We start from the raw sequence: 18,610 nt of genomic DNA, 5'->3' as shown, positions 1-18,610 counted from the left end.
TTATTTGCAGAATGGTCTATCCCTCATTTCTACACATGATTTTAGCTTTTAGCTTCATTAATGTAGAAAATGACAATCAGTGTAAGCTGTAATGACCTGCTAAAGAAGACCTAAAATAACTGTCCCAGATAACCAAACATAGCATCATCCTCTCATGATTGAAGGCTCGGTCAGGGAAGTGCAGCATCCCCTGATCTCTCTGAGGCTAACCGTAATTTGATATAAACGTTTTCTGCTAGGATTTGCACACTCTATGAACTCAAACACCAGTTTCTTGTGTCAGGTAGAAGACTCCAAAATGCTAAACTAACTTGCAGAGTTTTTGTGCAGTTTACAATTGGCATCACGAAGGTCCTTTAGGCTTTGATTTTAGAGCTGAGCACAGGTATCGTCTGCAGTACATACTTCCAGCTGCTTTCGGAATGATACAGACTGAAAGTGAGCACATTGTACTCCCATATTACGCCACCTACACACACACACATGCATATGGACACACACCAACACAGCTTAGGAGGAAGGGAGGATGGCTGAGCTAAAGAATGACAACCTTATCAGAGTCAGCAGCTTGCAGGTCAGAGGGTCCCAGTGCCAGAAAAATCATTATTTCTTCTTTTCCACCACATTATGAATATCACCATTCTGGGACACAACAGTATTTAATGAAGTAAATTTTAATAAGCAGATAGAGGCCTTTGTGATTGTCAGATAAATGCCAACATACAAAAGTTTAGAGATTACAAAAAAAACTTAATTTACTTGTGATTGGGAAAAATTTTGTAAATGAAAACTTATTATTGAGTTATTATAAGTATAACTGGCTGCAGCGCAAGACTGATAAGAAAAACTTTGAGTTTAAATTTGAAAGCATTTAATTTGGTTGGATTGAAGTCATTCATTATTTTGTTAAAATTATTAGCTTAATAGTTAGCGTTTAGACATGGGGTTTCGTGCTGAAAGCATGGCTGCAACATTTTTCCACACATGCACAGGCAGCTAATTTTGCTCATCTAGTTTGTCCTAACATGTACAAAATAAACAAACTGTGAGAATTAGAACAATGCATTCATTAACAAACACCCCATGGTTAAGAAGCTCAGCTCTCTCTAACTGTAGCATGATCATTGCAGCTAAACTAGTGAAGGCATCAAATATTTCAGAAAATGTAATCAAGTTATTAAATCTATTATGGCTTGTAATCCATTTCCTTGACAACAACAACTCAGGTTGGTTGTTCATTAAAATCAACTTGGGCAGGATTGAGAAGTTAGGCTTGCTAGCAAGTATTTAGCACTGTTGCTAAACTAGCTTAAGCTGGATGCTAACTTAAATTTGTGCACCATCACAAAACATTTTACAGGTGCAACATTTTGAACTTTTAGTAGTACAAACCATAACATATTCATATGTGTGTGATAGTTTGTATCACACACATACTCAGAGATTGCATAAAGCTATGAAATGTGGACATAGTCCTTTTTATTTCACAGAAGTAATGGAAAACTGTATATATTCATGGTTAATGCATGAAGAATACTCCAGAATGTCTAAAAATAAGGCTTCTTGGTACACTGCTCCTGCAGCAACTTTTCTCTGATGGAAGAAACGCTCAACAAGTAAATATTTTATGACAGCAGGGCTAACCTTGAACTGCTGAAGCAAACCAGAGAAATACATCTATTCATAACCATTTAGGACATCTAGTGCATTGTACAACTAACTGTAAATTACCCTCAGGAGGCCTGATGTAATAATATATTTTGTAGCGGCAGATGCATTACTTCAAAACTTTAAAACCATTCAGATTTTTTTTTTTACTTCAGGACTTCCTGTACTTCTCTGCATTCCTTCCCATTCTTGCGGGGCTAAATGCTCTCATTTAGGCTCTATTAAAATGCATTTTCAGCTTTATCCTAACTGACAAGGTTATGCAAATATATGCACTTTAGAAGCTCTACTTCGTCAGCCACACAAATCTGGCCGGTGATTCACAGAACCTCCTTATCTATTAACACCCGAGGAGGTCGATCATTTAGACGACCTAATGTCTCATCTGGATGCACATAACGGTGTTTGAATGCAATCTAATTTCAACAGGAGGGTCCTTCACTGAAAGCTGGCCCCTTATCAAAGATTCAGTTATACGCCTGCAGCAGAACACGCTGAGATCAAAATAATGAGTTATAAATGTTTGCTCGCTGGCTTAGGATTGAGTCTTTCTGCGCACCCTGAACAGAGGAAACATTGACTGTATGCTGGGCAGCAGTTATCAATATATAATACAAGTTTAGCCGCACAGAATACAAATGTCTCTCATCCTCCCTGTCTCTCCATCTCTGTCTGTTACTCTTTCTGCCCGTGCTCCTCACTCTGTGCCTGGTACTCCATCTCCTTCACTCTGGGGGCACTAATGAGGGTCTGGTATTCTGCACTTCACCACTGAAGCCCCATTCATGCTCAATCTCCTTTACAATGCTCTAAAAGGATTACCCAATTAGCTGATATTGGATGCCATTGTGTGTCTGTGTGTGTGCATGCGCAGGCACATGTGTAGGGGAGTGTGAAGTTGGTGGCCAGATAGACATGTTATCTGTGAAAGTGAAAGATAGATGACTGTCCCTAACCCACACTTCATTCTTAGTTGATTTTCTGCTGGAGGCCATATTACTCATCCACGCATCAGTTCTGTGCGAGAGAGCGCCAGAAACAGAAAGAGAGAGAGACAGAGAGAGAGAAACAAAAAAAGAGACGGACAGTCAGACCTTGACAGTCTATTGAGAATGACAGAAAAAGAGAGTATTGGCTCTCAATAATTCAACCTAGCAACCCTTCAGTCTCCAACGTTGTATCCTTTCTGTTGTCAAACATGAGCTGCTTCCTGTTCTTCTAATTTTAAGTTTTTAATTGAGTTTGTGCTGTCGTGCCTTCGGGGGCAGGTTCTGCAGTACCTGTAAATCATTAGTTAGTTTGTGTGAACAACAGATTGATTGTAGTTATCTAATGTGTTACATCACAACAGGAAAAGCATGTGCAGCATTTTGTTTGCGACTGTACAGTATAGTAGTCTAATATTAGTAGAACACTGTTGCAATTATTAAGCTATTCAGATATTTGGTCATTAAATATTTGATTTAATTTTTTTTATTTATTCAATATGTTAAAAAAAATAATTATGTTTTATTCTTCCTCCCAGGAAACTAAAATTAACACATTTTGAAAGAAGAGTAAATAACATTACTTGAAAATCAATCGACTTTAAATAGGTTTTTTTTTAAGTGAAAGGCAGTTCTGGGGTTGCTAAAGGGAGATGGCTGTCGCAAAGGTCAAATCCGAAATTCAAGAATGATAAAGAAACTGACATTTTTAAGCTTTTTTCTATGTGATATTGATCCAATTTTTTCCCCAACAGAAGGTTTTGTGTGGAGGAAGTTGAATGGTCAGCGCAGAACCTAGACTTCAACCTATGGGAGGCTTTTTGGATGAATTAAAGCAGTTAGACTGCAAGCAAGACCTTCTCATCCAACATCAATGTCTGATCTCACAAATGCTCCTTTCAAAGAAATATAAAAAATGACCATGACACACTTCTAACTTTTATAGAAGAGTTTAATCCCATACCTTTATCAGCGCCTTTATCCACACTATTCAACAAACTCCTGTCTTGCTCCAGGTGATAATGTGGCACATTTTAATAAAGTGGGAGGCTAATGCTAATATAATCATTAATACCTTTCATTGTGTTTTATTGTGTGGAATTAACTAGGGAAAAAAACAGTTCCCCTGCCCTCATAAACTTCACAGACAGACAGGAGACCAACTAGACGGGAAGACTTCAACCACTTAAGATTGTCTTGACTGGGAACCTGATCCAATACTTGTCCTTGACTGAACCAGCATGGGCCAGTTTTCAGAATGATGCAAAACAGGTTTTCATTCTGAACTGTTCAGTAAAGATATTTCCATAAAATGAATATTAAATTAAATAGTCAAAATATTTTAGTTTAACTGCAAAACCTTATGTAGATTAAGCCTTTGGACTTTAATTCAAAACGACTGTTGCACGAAGTTCAAGAGATGCTTGAGACTGCAGACATGCACAAAGAACAATAAACTGAGATTGACCTAAAAAAACAGACATTGAACTAGATAGATTATACATGCATCTGTTAAAAATTACCATACAGACAGTGTGAATTAAAGCAATGCCATCTGGCGTAGCGGTGGTGTACAGAGGTACAGTGACAACAGGTTTTTATGGTCATTGTTAGACAGGTATAAATCCACAAACTTTCTAACACACTATTGCCTATTATTGTCTGTGTTAATCGATTGGCCATGCTGCATGAAAGTGTGCGTCTTCCATTGGCTAGCAGAGGGTCTTTTGTCAGCTATTCTATTGGAGGTGTTTGAGGGGGGGCTCAGGACTTTGTGTCAGGCAGATCAGCTGCGGCTCGAAAAGCAAGGTCGACACCCCCGCCCATGCTGCCCCCAACACACACAATTTCATGCACACAATCACATATATATTCAGTGAGCACAAATATCTTTTGTCCAGACAAAGACAGACCTGGAGCCAGTCAGATATGAGATTAGATATATGCAAGCGCCCACACATACACAAATACACGCATCCCCACTTCACTAGAGTTCCTGAATCAAACAATGCCCCCTGAAATCTGGTACCTCAAACCTATTGTTATCATGTAAAAAACTGGAATCCTAGAAAATACAAAATGAAGTATACATTTGCATCAAATAGATGTGAAAACAACTACCTGCAAAAAGCAAGTGAGTGGAAGTGTTACTGTTCAAACTAACAGGCTTCAATAGGACTGATCCAGAACAAGGGCAGCCAGCTGAAAGGGTGAGTTAAGAGTACAGCTGAGAAAGACTGAAGCAGAGATACTGGAGAGTACTCAAAAAGTGGGTCAAAAGATTCTGCAAACATTTTATGAATAAAGGCCTCACGGTCGGTCTGATGTAACATCACAGAAACTTTAGTGCAATTCACTACGCTCAACTTAAAAGAGCGTTTTAGTGTATAGTTTAAAGGGGCAATATTATGTATTTTCCAGCACTCAGTGCCATCTTATAGCACAATCAAGTGTGTTACCTTCAGTTGTTATAAAAATGGTGTGTGTATATATATATATATATATATATATATATATATATATATATATATATCAAGCATGACTTAAAAGACATTTGACTTTGCAATTTCACACCTTGAGCCAGGAGCTTCCCTTTAAGAGAGAAGCTCTTTCCGTCAGTCCTTCAGCACATCTTCACAACAGTGTTCCGCCATTAAGCCTTTAACAGCATTCTTACCCGAGTTGCACTGAGAAGTACTTCATATGATGAGCTCAGCGGATGCACAGTTCCACCAGGTGCGTTTAGACATCCCCGAATGGTTGATATGGGAGATTTTAGGATTTCTCAAAATCCTATGGTCCATGGTTCATGTATGAAATAATCAAAACTATGGATATGTTTTTGATAAGGAAATAACTATAAAATGATGCAAAGCTAAAAAAGTTGATTTTACATAATTTCCAAAAATCTTTTAAATACACATGTATTTTTGCTGAATTATCTGAGTTACAAAAGTGGAGGGTGGTTTTCTTTTTTCCATTGGGATGCTGTACATTCTATATTTTACTGTTTTGATTAGGTTATACTTTTGTTCTACTAAGAGTTTGGTCTGTGTTGAACTTGTGGAGACACAAAAAAGTGTCTAAAAACCATGAGTTCTAAAGGCTTGAGTTAATAAGTCTGGAACAGTAGTAATTTTCAGTAGTAGTGATTTATTTAACATTCAAATATGGTCCTGCTGTTTGGGGAGAGAATGCATCAAATACCGCACAAGGGCTTACACAAAGACAGCACACTTCAGCAGACAAAGAGCGAAAAGATAGAGGGCAAGCGCCTTTTTTTTCTCCTTCAGATGAACTGTTTGTTCAGGGTGGGTGCAGGGCAGCAAGTGGGATGGATGGGTGGAAGGAGGGAGGGACTAACAGGATGAGGGAGAGGGAAGGATGAATGGTTATTACACAGTTAGTCGATGCACTAACAGGGGAGTATGCAGAGAGAAGGTGGGGGGCGGGGGTTGCATTGAGGGTGTAAAAGATCCTTTGTGAAAGCTGGGAGTTAATCACTTGAGCGGCACACGCCGGTTCTATGGGAGCACATGTTATACACCAGCTCCCCAGGGAGGAGTAGGGAGGAGTTTCTCTCACACACACTCGTTTTGGTGCACACAGATACACAACTGAATTTCCATATCAGTTATGATGCAAAACTCGGCACAAGCTGACTAGACAAGCTGGAAGACCCACCCCCTTTTATCTGGACGGTTAGCAGACCCTCCTGGCCGGGGTGGTAGTGTTTGTATTTGCACCTCGTCCATTCATACATACACACATGCCTGGCTGCTTGTTTCCTTCAGGACTGGATGGATGACTCTGTAGGGGCTTGGCAAGAGATGGGTGCTTAGTTTGGCCTGGCAGTAAGTAAAATCTATTGTTTCATTACACCGGTCCATTGTCAGGGCGGTTGCTGATATCTGAGAGTGATAGTGGGGTTTGTGGATTTAGTGGCAGACAGGCTCAGTAAGACATAGGTCAGAAACTGTTTACCAGAGTGACAGGGAAGACTGCTTTCCAGTATATTTGTGCAGGCCATAATTTTAACTATCTACAGTGACTGAGCATGTTCTTTTTATTTTTATTTTAATTTCTTCTAGAATATATTGACATTTTCTGTACTTTTCTTTGACTTCCACTGAATTTTTAATAGTTTCTACTACACAGTCTTACGGTGCTGTGATTCTCCTCATCATGACACGTGAGGTTTGTCTTTACATCTTTCACCTCTTCTTGTTTCGTGGTGATAAAAGTCTTCATCAGCTCTCTTTGTGCCTTTGTTCAAGACTTTCCTTCTCACACGGTGCTCAGGAAAGTGGACAGTGAAAGCTGTTAGGTTGCAACCCCGTGTCAAATAAAGCATACACAAATATGTTCCATGCTTTGTTGTTGTGGCTATTATAAAATACTTAAAGCCAGAGGACCAGGTGGTTCAAAGAGCAGAGATCAGGCAGCGAGAAGCCCTTTGCCACGAGAACTCGCCCACAGAGCTGACTTCTCCCCTGTGGGTTAGAGATCATGATAGTAACATCTGTGATCTGTTTGCTTTGCAAAAGGAGGTGGAGAGAGTGAGACAGCATGAATAGTAATTATGGTAATTTAATGGATAAATGTGATGGTAAATTAAGCAAAAATACAGACACAGATTTGGTTAGGGCTAGTTTGAATGAGTTATATTTTCAGGTTTGATAATTATGCCTTAAAACTACATTAAAAGTACATTTCCATATAATGTATACATATAGAGCAATCTTTTCTAAGAGATTTACCAACATCTCATCAATGTATATTGATATAAGTAACAAAAAATATATATATATCTGATGTTTTGTCCTTGCCAGAAGTCATTCAGAGGGCAGCTACAGCCAAGTATTGAGTTGGTGGTGCCTAGCTTAGTGGCCAGTTTGTTTTCAGGAAGGTCATCCAAAAGGTTATTTGTCAAATTCTACAGCATCAGCTTGAATCTAGGTACACAAATCTAGGCAAAACGCCAATGTGGACTATTTTCAGCCAGTTTGTTATGCAAATGCGAGCACATCTGTTTCCTCATCAAATGCTTAGCATTAAATAGCAGCAAATACTATGAATAAAAAAAAACCTGAAGAGAAAAGTAGAGCTTTGGTCAATAAGGAAGAAAATCTTCCATTGACAGGTCTGGTACACCTTACAGTCATCTTGTTTAACTGTAATCTTTAGCCTCTATATGAACGTTTTTAATCTAGATGTTTTTTGATTACCTAAACATTATTAGAGAAATATTTTTGGTGTTCTTTTAAGAAAGTGCTGTTCTGACATTAACATTTACTTATTATTGGTGTTAATGTTATTGTATTTAAGAAATTTTAATGATTTAATTGCTGTATTCCTGTTCTTTGGAAGACTGACTGTACAAAACACAATTTCAATGAACGGCAGAATTGGTTTGTTTTCTGCCATGAAGTCTTTAAAATTTTAAGAGGGTTCAGAGGGTTCTGACTTTATGGGGTCAGAGCCTCCCAGAAGCTTAATGTTAGCCAGGTCCATGATGTTACCACCGCACTGAGTCTCACCTTGATTCCTCAAAAGATTTTTATTGTTATTGTGACTAAGGAGGTGAATCTTTGTCTCATTTGATCATAGAAAATCTTTCCAGAAATTATTTGGCCTGTCCTTGTGGATAATTGCAAATTTTGAGTCTGGTGTTGACATTGGAGATTTCTTCATCAGCACCCTCTAAGCCAAGAGTCTTCAAGTGTAGCCCATATGAGCTAAGAGTGAAACAACTTTGAAATGCAGTCTTGGTTCAGGTTCAACACAAGTGAGATTAACAGGCTGGATTCCTCCCTGAGAAAGTCATCAAGTTCTGTAGAGGCCAGATAATCAACCATTTATTTGAATCAAGTGTATTGGACTGGGCCTGAATCTAAATGTTGCAGGCAGTGGCTCTCAATTACTGGAATTGGAGACCTCTACTCTAAACCTTCGCTGATGTTAAACTCTGTCCACTGTGAATAATGACAGTGATGTTCTAATCTACAATCTTCTAGCTTCATTGTTTGATGTTTTTAATATAGATGTTTTTGATTGGATGTTTGTTGTTCTTGGACATCCAAATCAAAATAATCTTATCTGAAGAGGGCAGTTTTGGTCAGATGGTGGAAACTTGGCTACAGTTGGTTGCAGGAAAATGATCCCACACAGACATTAAAACAGTTTCAGAAATGGACATACAGGGTAATGCTAACCTTCTGGAATAGCTTCCAAAATGCAACATTTTGGAAAATGTATGAATCACCTTTAAAAGCTTGGTTCATCTGACTCAGCCAGCTAATTTAAATGGGCTCTACCCACTCTGATAAAAAGAGTGGGCAAATATATCAGCCAGAACAATGCCAGGACCTCGTTGATGGCTACAAATAGTGATTGAAGTGTAACTATAAAGTTTTTATATCCCACAGTATATAATATGTGCTCACCTGTGCAAAACTGTAACTCTATCTTTTGAAACAATCAAGATTAAAAATGCGCCTAAACTCAAAGAATGAGCCAGTTTAGTATCTGGACAAAGTAGATACAACAGATAACTTCGCAAGGAACAACTTTTATATTGTTATGCACAACCTGTCACAAGTACCACATAATCCCTTCCAATAAATCTGTAGAAAAATATGTCAAAGATATCAAACCAAAATCTTTCCCAGAGTGGATTATTAACTAAAGGATGACCTGTTTCAGGGTGTGCTGTGGTGGCGCAGGGGGTTAGCACGCCCCACGTTTGGAGGCCTTAGTCCTCGACGCGGACATTGCGGGTTCGACTCCCGGTTCCGACGACCTTTCCGCATGTCTTCCCCCCTCTCCTTACCCTCCTTCCTGTCTGCCTACTGTAGCAAAAATACGAGCCACTAGCGCCGCAAAAACTCTTCGGAGAAAAGAATGGAAAAAAAAAAAAAGGAGAGATCTGTTTCAGATCTGACAGATTTTTTTTCCAACTGCTTCTTAAAGACATGATTTTCAGACTTTTATGTGCAGTAGGTAGTTTGTTAGCTCTGATAACTAATGTTTTGTACAAATTTATTGCCTTTCAAGCCCAGATTGAATTGTACAGAACATTTATGAAAAAAACAGCCAAAGAAAAACCTTCAAACACCTTCCATAAACCTAGAAAAAATAAAGAATACTATTATTTTCATTTTGTTTGAAATTGTTTTTAAGCATGTAACAAAACATAGACATATTATATCTTGATTGTTTTTTGTCCTGTTTGTTTTTTTGTTTCACAGATGAGGCCAATGTCAGAAATTTCCTGGTGTCATGAGACGTGTCACCCATACAGTCCTTTGTAAGTTTTCCATCTGGACCTGTCAACACCTGTGCTTGCAGGACCATGGGCAGCGTCAGCAGCCTTGTTGCTGGAAACAGTCTGAACAACAAGCACTGCAAGGCTTCTGACTATCGGTTAAAAGAGGGGATAAATACTCACAGGAAGAGTGGAGGGTGCAATCTTGATGGCTTACTGAAGTGTGGCTTTGCTCAGAGTTCCTCTTCCACCACTCATCACTCCAGAGGCCTCTCCCACTCTAGGTCAGGAAGAAGTGAAGACTTCTTTTACATTAAGGTAAGATACTATAAGTATGAATGAGAATTCCTTGTACTGTGTGTGCAGAAACATAAGTTTTAGGGGAAATGTTTTTGCGTGACTTAAGGTGAACCATAAACCGAGGTCTACGCACCACAGAGAGAGATCATTGGAAGACGTTGCGAGTAGAGACAAAGACTCTGATGGACGATCACAACCAAAACTGCTGTTCATGCCAGGAAAAATTTTAGAAAGGGTGAGTTTGAAATTATCATGCATGTTCATTGATTAAAAAAAAAAAAACATGCTTTACCTGAACTTTTACATTCCAATCTGTGAAGCATTCAATGATTCTCAGTCACAACTAAAGAAACCAGCATAGCTAGCAAAATGTTCTCTACCACCTTGAAAGGTTTATACTTGAAAACCAATCAGCAAAACCTTATGTTTAATGAGGCTGCAGATGCTATGCACACATGCAAAAGCAAAACTCTTATCTTGCAGTTTCAAAACTCTCACGGCAGTGACCCCCAAAGAGACTGCAAAGGACACTCTAGCTCCCAGGCCTCTGGTAGAGGCGCCGAGCTTAAGATGAACAGCCACCAACCCACCTGGGGGAATGAGAGCGTGTGTGTGGGGTGGGGAGCCAGAGATTGGGAGGGGTGGTGGTGGAAGGATAATTGTAATTATATATATGTGTGAGTATATAGGTCACTGCTCCCTATACACACCTGGACATTACCATCATCACATTCTTAATGCAAAGGCTTTAAGGCCACGTGAATTGTTGATAGTTGTGTTGGTGCAGAAAAGGATGATTCCCAAACAGTTCCCACATAATCAGGAGCATAAAACTGTCCAAACGTTCTCAGCGTACAACACCATCAAGAGTTTATTTCACTAAAACTCAGGGCCAAGCAGAACCCCTGGAAAACAATCAAAATCACAATCCTTTGTCCACCAAACTGCAAGTAAGCCACTCTTTCACAGATGTATTTTGAGAACAGAGCATACATAGGTGCAGAATTTTATTCACCTGTGGCTATAAAGCTGGTTGTAATACCCGAATTAAATGATTTGGATGGGTGCATGAATGGTTTTAGCAATAAAGTGGATATTGTTCATGAAGGAAACGGATTCTGTGTCCCAGAGATGAATGTGTTTTAGTGAATGTGGGTATCATGTACACAACCAATTTAAAAATCCTGTTGAAGACGCTCGCTAAAGTTGGTAAGAGAGTCGTTAGCCACAGTAAAACAAGTCTTGTACTGAGATGAGCTGAAAGGCCACACACTCAAAAACAACATAAAAATCTGATCAAATTTTGCAAGTTTGCTTGGGAAGAAATACTATAATTTTTTAGAGAAACATCCTAGTCTGATAAATCTAAAATGGAAATGTTTTACAGTTTTAAACATTATATCTGGAGAAAAAATGGGTTGCTTTCAAGCCCGAGAACACCATCATAACTGTGAAATTTAGGGATTGGCAGCGTCATGTGAAAGTGTTTCCCTGCCGAGGGTAATATTGTACTTCACAAAATAGATGGCTTCATGAGGAAAGAATAAGGTGAGAAAGTGTTGCTCAAGAGATCAAGCTGGAAAGCACAATGAGGTCTTTTAAATGGGCAGTGACCCCAATCATACTACAAAATTTGCCAAAGGGGTTGGATGATAACTCAGTCAGTGTTGCAGGCAGATCATTACAAAGCCTTGATCTCAGTTATAAAATGTAAGTGAACTGATATTCTCAGTTGCACCAATTCAAAATTCAAACCCTGCTACATCTGACATATCTGTATGTTACAGGTCCCGAGTGTCAGGACTGCTGTAACAGTGATGAGCACATTCTGAAGGATAATAAAATAGGAGTCAGCAATGACCACCGAAGCGCTGCCAGTAGTATCCAGATTGCGTTTTTCTTTGTTAACAAACAAACCTTTTACAGTGTACAGTAGTAATGTTTTACATAACCATTGTCTTATAAACCCGGTTTACTTTTCTCACAGGTAATAATTAACTTCACACATTTCCATCCTTCACTTAGATGAAGACAACCAAGGCACAGTGTGTCAAACAGGATAAATCAACTGTTTTAAAGCTTTACTTCATTTAGCGCTATATTAACTGGCCTAAGCATTAAAATGTACATGATTTTAAATGAATACTGATCAAAAAATAGAATTACAAGACTTACAAAACAAATACAGATTTTAACTTAGCATTGATCACCTTTAACCTCAACTCCCATACTTCATGAACAAAGAATAGTTTATCTACCATTAACTGGACTCACTTTACTCTCATGCTCTGAGCTACTCTATGAGTCAACACGTAACTTTCACTGAATATTATTCAAACAAAAGCAAAATAAAAAAAACTCTTTCCACCATGTACTGACCTGAAGGATAATAAAACAGTAGTCAGCAATGACAACCGAAGCGCTGCCATTAGCGTCCCGGAACTCCGCCCCAAAACCAACCCGGAAGCAACGCCCCCAAAACAAAGGTTCCGCTTCGCCACTACCTGCTCCCATCCCAACCTCAGGAAACCACAATAGATGCAAGTAGATTAAAATGCCGAAATGCAAACAAAATGTAATTTGTTCATTTTTGGAAAAAAAATAGAATAAATTCTACATAATAATATACAAAATAACGTGGTAGTATTTTTAAGTGCACCACATGTACAGGTTTAAAAGCATCCAAAGTCCCAAATATTACAGATAGTTTAAAAAAAACTTCCTAAATAATTTTCTTTTAAGACAGTCTATGGAAAAATCTCCTTTGAATCAGCAAAAAATTATTCTGTAGCTTATGAGCCTACATGTTATATGCATTTCCCAATGCATTAATAGTAAGCTCTCAAGTTCCATTTGAGGTCTCCATATCATCATGCAATACACTGACCCAGCAAATCATTGCTATAAAAAGGACTAATTCAGTCAAATGTCAATTATTACACTCAGCTGCAGCTACCTATTATTAGCCTAATAGTTAGCATTCAGACTTAAGAACGGTACAAATCATCTGACTCGATTCCTAAAAAGCGTATTCTTAGAAGTTCCGCAAGTCATGCAGTCATGTGGAGAATGAAAAAATAAACAGAAGGCCCTATAATAATTAATAAATAACAGACATTTCTCATAGCTTATCTTAGATCTTTATAATGTTTTAATCATCTAGATTAATGACCTAAGAATGCCCCAATCTTCTCAGAGAGGCACTTTCTGTGCCAGGAACACATAAGCAAAAGCATTTTCCTCAATAGGTCTTTATTCCTCAGGGGACGGACAGTACAGACGAAAGGGGATAAGAGAGAGAAAGAGAGAGATCGAGGGTTGGGGAGAATTTGACAGTTTGAAAGAAAAACCACAAAAAGGCATCCCAGCCATGAAGTCAGTGAGAAGGAATGCTGAGCTCACAAGCCTTGCCTCTTACACTTCAGCAATAGCTCATATTATTAATATCATGGAGAGGGGCTATTCATCTTCGCTCAGACAGCATATGGAGGGGAGATGTAGGCTGCAGAGGGGAGGAGAGGAGTACAGAAAGAGCAGGAGGGGAGGTATGGTGCTGTGGTACTGCTGGTGACAGCCATGTGGACTATAAGTTCACTCCAAAAAAGGAGTTTTCACTTCTTTAGTCAATACCAAGAAATTTACTGGCAATTATAACTATGTGGCTCACATAAGAGTCAGCCTATAGTACAGCAGATCTCCATGCATCAGTGGTTCCATTTCTGATGTGAGATGACACAATGAAAAGCAAAAAGAACATTATTTTACTCGATTGGACCCAGATTCTGAAAATAACTGTATTAGTAGAAATTTAAAAACTCTTTAGCTTGAAGGATAAGAGCGTCATTTATCAAATCTTCTCTAACATGGCATCCTATTTGCTGTGCTGTCAGCTAAGAGGAATTCTTTTACTCTTCCAGACTCCTGCTGAGAAATTGCTCGTCCATACCACCGCCTTCAAGTCGGTGAACACAACGACAGCTTCATCCACAGAGACTGGTCACATCCTCTGTCCCATGAGGAAAGCAAGCACTCCGAATGTTGGACACAAACAAGACCCCTTAGGTTTTTGTCAACCTTCAAGTAAAAAGTTGCCCTAAATTTAAATGACAAGACATAATTGTGATGTAATTTCTGCCTTTCAGGAACTCTCTCTGACTCTGGGCGTAACTCAATGTCTAGCCTCCCTACCCACAGCACCAGTGGCAGTCTAAGAGCCTCCACAGGCTTTGTCAGTCAGAATGATGGGAGCTCAGCTCTGCTAAACGGCCTCTGCAAAGGACAACAACCCAATTTCCCTCCATGGGTCAATGGAAATAACACAAGCCTCGAAAGCAGTTACAGGGCTTGTTTAAGCAGCAGTGTGTTGGCTTCTAAGGCTAATGAGGATGCTGGCTCCCCACTGTCTGCAGACGAACCAAGAACTCTTTCAGAAACGGCAGGTGGGATCCGGTCCCCCATAACGACAGATGAGTTGCTGATTGAGCATCTAGAACAGAGACTGCTGGAGAGGGAAAATGAACTTCAGGAGCTGCAGGTACTAAACTTAATGAAAGAAGCACCCAGCATGATCAAAATAAGCCTGTTAGCGATTCATTTCTGACTGTTTAACTTCACAACAGGTGAGTTTAGAGTTGAAGGAGGCAGAAACGTGTCATTTGTTTGAGGAGAGACAAAAGTTCTGCGCAGAGGAGATGGACGGACTGAAGCAGCGGTGCACCACACAGCTGCGTGAAGTGTCTCAGATGAATGCAAAAACCCACCAGGCTCTTCAACTGCAAGTTTGCTACCTCCAGGTCAGCTCCAACCTGACTCCTCAGCTCTGCTATTTAAGCGTCATCCTCCGTCTCATCCACAATTCTAGTTATGATGCAGTAAATGATGCATTAATTTATTTGAGAAACAAAGCACTGGGAGGTGTATATCTTGCAGGAAAATTGTTAAGTGGGAATTGTGTTTTTCTGCAGAAAGAAAATGGGAAGCTTCAGGAAGATCTCTCGAAGCTGACGCGAGAGAAGGACCTCGTTGAACTCAGACTGAGGTCATATGAGAAAGAGAGCACCCAGCTCGTGCCAACACTTGAGGAAACCCAGTGGGAGGTCAGTGGCATATGTAGCCATATCAGCTGACTAGCCATAGGCTAGTTGCAAGAGCCAAGGTATACCATGATTTAAAAAAAAATTATGATTGAGTAAGCATCTGTGAGGACCACAGTTTTCTCCTGGCATATGCACCACAGAGTAACGTAGGATGGCCCCTTCCTCACCTGTTGCTGTGCACTGCTGTCGAGTAAGCTGAAATAAAGTGAATACACTTTTTTCTTGTTTACAAGACAGTGAAATTTGGTAGTTTGGGAACATTTACAGATGTAAAAACAAGGACAGACAGTGTGGGAATGAGCACCACCAGAGTCTACCCCAGCCATTAAGGTGCCCCCCACAGACTCCAAACTGTAGTGTCTGGAACCGAGAACCATATTGGTGAATGCAAAATAAATGACTGTCCTTTAGGATAAAAAAGAAAGTTTTTCTTCTCTCCTAAATATTTCCAAAGTTTACAATTCAGTAAGTTGCTTTGTTCTTCTCTGTTCTACCATTTCTGACCAAACTTGTCACCTACAGCACTGTGTACAAGGTGCATCTTTTTGTGTATTGAGATGTGAAGTAGTGTGGTCAAGGATCAGCAAGGTGAACAAAAAAACAGCATCAGCCACCGGTTCCAGATTCTTCTGATGACTTTTATTTATTACTTTTGACTCTGACAACCATCCCGAGCTTCCAAGAACTCACTGTTTCTATAGCCGATTGGCAACACACCTGCACTTGTGTGGACCAAGCCACAATTAAACAGGTAAAAAAACAAAAATAAAATTATTACTCTAATTTACAAACTCATTTACATAATGAAAGGATCTGCAAAATAAACCATGTAATGCAAGATAACTCAAAATGTTACTTTAAAGAAAAACAAACAAAGCAATACTCCAAAGAAAACCCTCTAATTGGTAGAACCCAGCAAGGTAATCAATGACATCATACAGCCATTTAAGCAGGAAATACTGTGCCGACCCCTCCCATACTCCTGCCCTGCTGCACATCTACAGGGGACAAACAATGGTGAGTAAAAAGGAAAACAAATACCATGAATATACTTTGAGACAAAATGAACAGGTTCGACCAATAGTCCAGAAGTAATAGCTTTAACCTAAACATAGATGGAAACTGCAACATAATGCTAACACAAACAAACCCGGGATAGTATGTGAAGCAAAGTTGCACACTAATGTTTAAATTTAAGCATTATGACCAGCTACAGAAAGTAAATGAATCAAAAATAAGAATAAGGGACAAGTGGGGAACACAAACTGAACCACTTTGAATGAATGCAATTGTTATTAAAACAAGAAATCCATCTAGAACAACTACAAGCCTATACACTACAGCCAACTGTGCCAAAAAAGACGCTTGCTGAACGAAGGCCAGCTGTACCAATTTTGAAGGACCTGGGCAGATTAGGCACACATAGATAGTAAAATTTGATTGGACAGGATCTCATTTTTATTGTTCAATATACTGTAAAGATTACAATAATATCGAGCTACAATTGTAAAGAATATACCTTGTCACTGCTAAAATATGCTGTAGTTTAAGGAAAAGGTTTAACTATTCTCCATTGTCTTCCAAATTCAAATTTTCAAAATAGAAACCATAACTTCCTTTTTTTATTATTATTGTCATCATCTCTGTTGAAATGTAGGTGTGTCAGAAGTCAGGGGAAATCTCTTTATTGAAGCAGCAACTGAGGGACTGCCAAGCGGACGTGAGCCACAAGCTAAATGAGATTGTAAGTCTCAAAGCATCACTAAAGGAAAACACAGCAAAAGTGGAGAGGCTCGAGCAACAGAACAAGGACTATGAAGACAAACTCCACTCATGCACCAGAGAGGTTGAGGTTAGTACAGTTGTTTTCTTGAAAACACAGATGTTCACAAAATACTCTCTATTTTTAAAGTGCACTATCCTGCCCTTGAATCTGACTGTAACCTGCCAAAATAGGATTTTCTTTTTTTAATTTTCATGTTGTGACACATAAATATTATCCTTACTCATAAATTTAAGGGAACCTTTAATAGGATCAACAATTTTTAGCTAACAAAAAAATTTATCTTCTATTTGTGTTTTTCTTTTTGCTTAGGTGTGCCAAAATGAACTTCAGCGCAAAAAAGTTGAGGCCGATTTTCTGAGAGACAACGTTGGCAAACTGGAGCAAGACATTCAGCAAGTCAAACAGGATCTTGTTACAGCTGAAGAGCAGAAGCTGCAGAAAAGTATTGAACTTCAAAATCCAATCCAGGAGTTAGACTCCCTTGACCAGGTCCGTGGGTCAGAGAACAAGAAGTGCATTTTCACCGGATCGCTCCAAAGAGAAGTGGAGAGACTGAAGCAGGAGCTCAGAGAGGAGAAGAATGCTCAGGAGAAACTGGTCAGCAGCTTTGAGCTGGAGAGGCAGACTTGGAACCAGGAGAAAGACAGGGTGATCAAATACCAGAAGCAGCTCCAGATCAATTACCTGCAGATGCACAAGAAGAACAAAGACCTGGAGAGGATCCTGAAGGAGCTGACGGCCGAGCTGGAGAGCCGAACAGAGTTGGGCTTTGACCTCAGATACAGTGCAGGGTTACAAACTTATGAGGATGTTATTGCCACAGAGATTTGAGAGAAGCAGCCATTTGTATCTTTTCTAAAAACACAAACACAGTTTGACACTTACTTCAAGCACTGACTTTTTTTTTATGTAGCTTAGCTTATTTATTCAAATGTGGGTATTGTAGAATAATCAATGCTACTGAAAATAGTTATTGATTATCACATTGTTCTTACTTGTTTAAAAGTAAATGATAGATTTTTTTATGTTTAAATTGGATTATTTTTTTTATCATTTTGTCCAACAAGAACAATTGTGGTTTTAATTTGACGTACTAGGTCAGAGAAAGTGTTTATATGTTAATATTAATGTCTTATAGAACCATGGAGTAATCATGATCATTTTAAATATGTCCTTCCATGACAGTAAGACAACGAGATATTCTGTTATAAATTAGCACTGGTTAACCTTGATCTGTCTCTCACTGTATATTTCCACCATTTTCTCTTTTAAGCAAAAAGTTAGAACTGTACCGTCTTTTCAAATAAGCACACATATCTGGAAATGCTTCCCTTTATTTCACTAATGTGCTGTAAGCAGTATTGACCTAAAATACTGTACATGTTTTAGTCACCTTTAATAAGTCGTGTGTTTTCACCCTAAAAATTTAATACTCGTATATGCAGGAAAAACGGCACATTTAATTTATTATTGTCACTCTTTAGATCTTATAAAATGTAACCTTTCT

At 39.0% G+C, this 18,610-nt stretch overlaps 1 protein-coding gene across 4 annotated transcripts in view; it reads left to right on the top strand.

Annotated features, from left to right (window-relative positions):
• The window catches only part of LOC102220703 (leucine zipper putative tumor suppressor 1-like), a 32,840-nt gene extending 14,570 nt beyond the window's left edge, over positions 1 to 18,270 (top strand). For 3 of the 4 annotated variants that reach the window (XM_023343866.1, XM_023343867.1, XM_023343865.1), the window contains exons 3-10: positions 9,905 to 10,239; positions 10,328 to 10,456; positions 14,139 to 14,283; positions 14,364 to 14,755; positions 14,841 to 15,014; positions 15,186 to 15,317; positions 16,975 to 17,169; positions 17,413 to 18,270. In XM_023343866.1, coding sequence (XP_023199634.1) covers positions 10,009 to 10,239; positions 10,328 to 10,456; positions 14,139 to 14,283; positions 14,364 to 14,755; positions 14,841 to 15,014; positions 15,186 to 15,317; positions 16,975 to 17,169; positions 17,413 to 17,934 — 1,920 coding nt within the window. In that variant the 5' untranslated portion in view covers positions 9,905 to 10,008 and the 3' untranslated portion in view covers positions 17,935 to 18,270. Of the gene's footprint in view, positions 1 to 6,059; positions 6,509 to 9,904; positions 10,240 to 10,327; positions 10,457 to 14,138; positions 14,284 to 14,363; positions 14,756 to 14,840; positions 15,015 to 15,185; positions 15,318 to 16,974; positions 17,170 to 17,412 lie in introns of those variants that run through there. The other variant, XM_014472308.2, reaches the window with a different exon arrangement.
• The last annotated feature ends 340 nt before the right edge of the window (positions 18,271 to 18,610 follow it).

This window comes from Xiphophorus maculatus, chromosome 12, assembly GCF_002775205.1.
Source record: "Xiphophorus maculatus strain JP 163 A chromosome 12, X_maculatus-5.0-male, whole genome shotgun sequence".
In the NCBI taxonomy this organism is placed as follows: Eukaryota; Metazoa; Chordata; class Actinopteri; order Cyprinodontiformes; family Poeciliidae; genus Xiphophorus; species Xiphophorus maculatus.
This window is presented reverse-complemented; position numbering and strand designations above follow the sequence as displayed.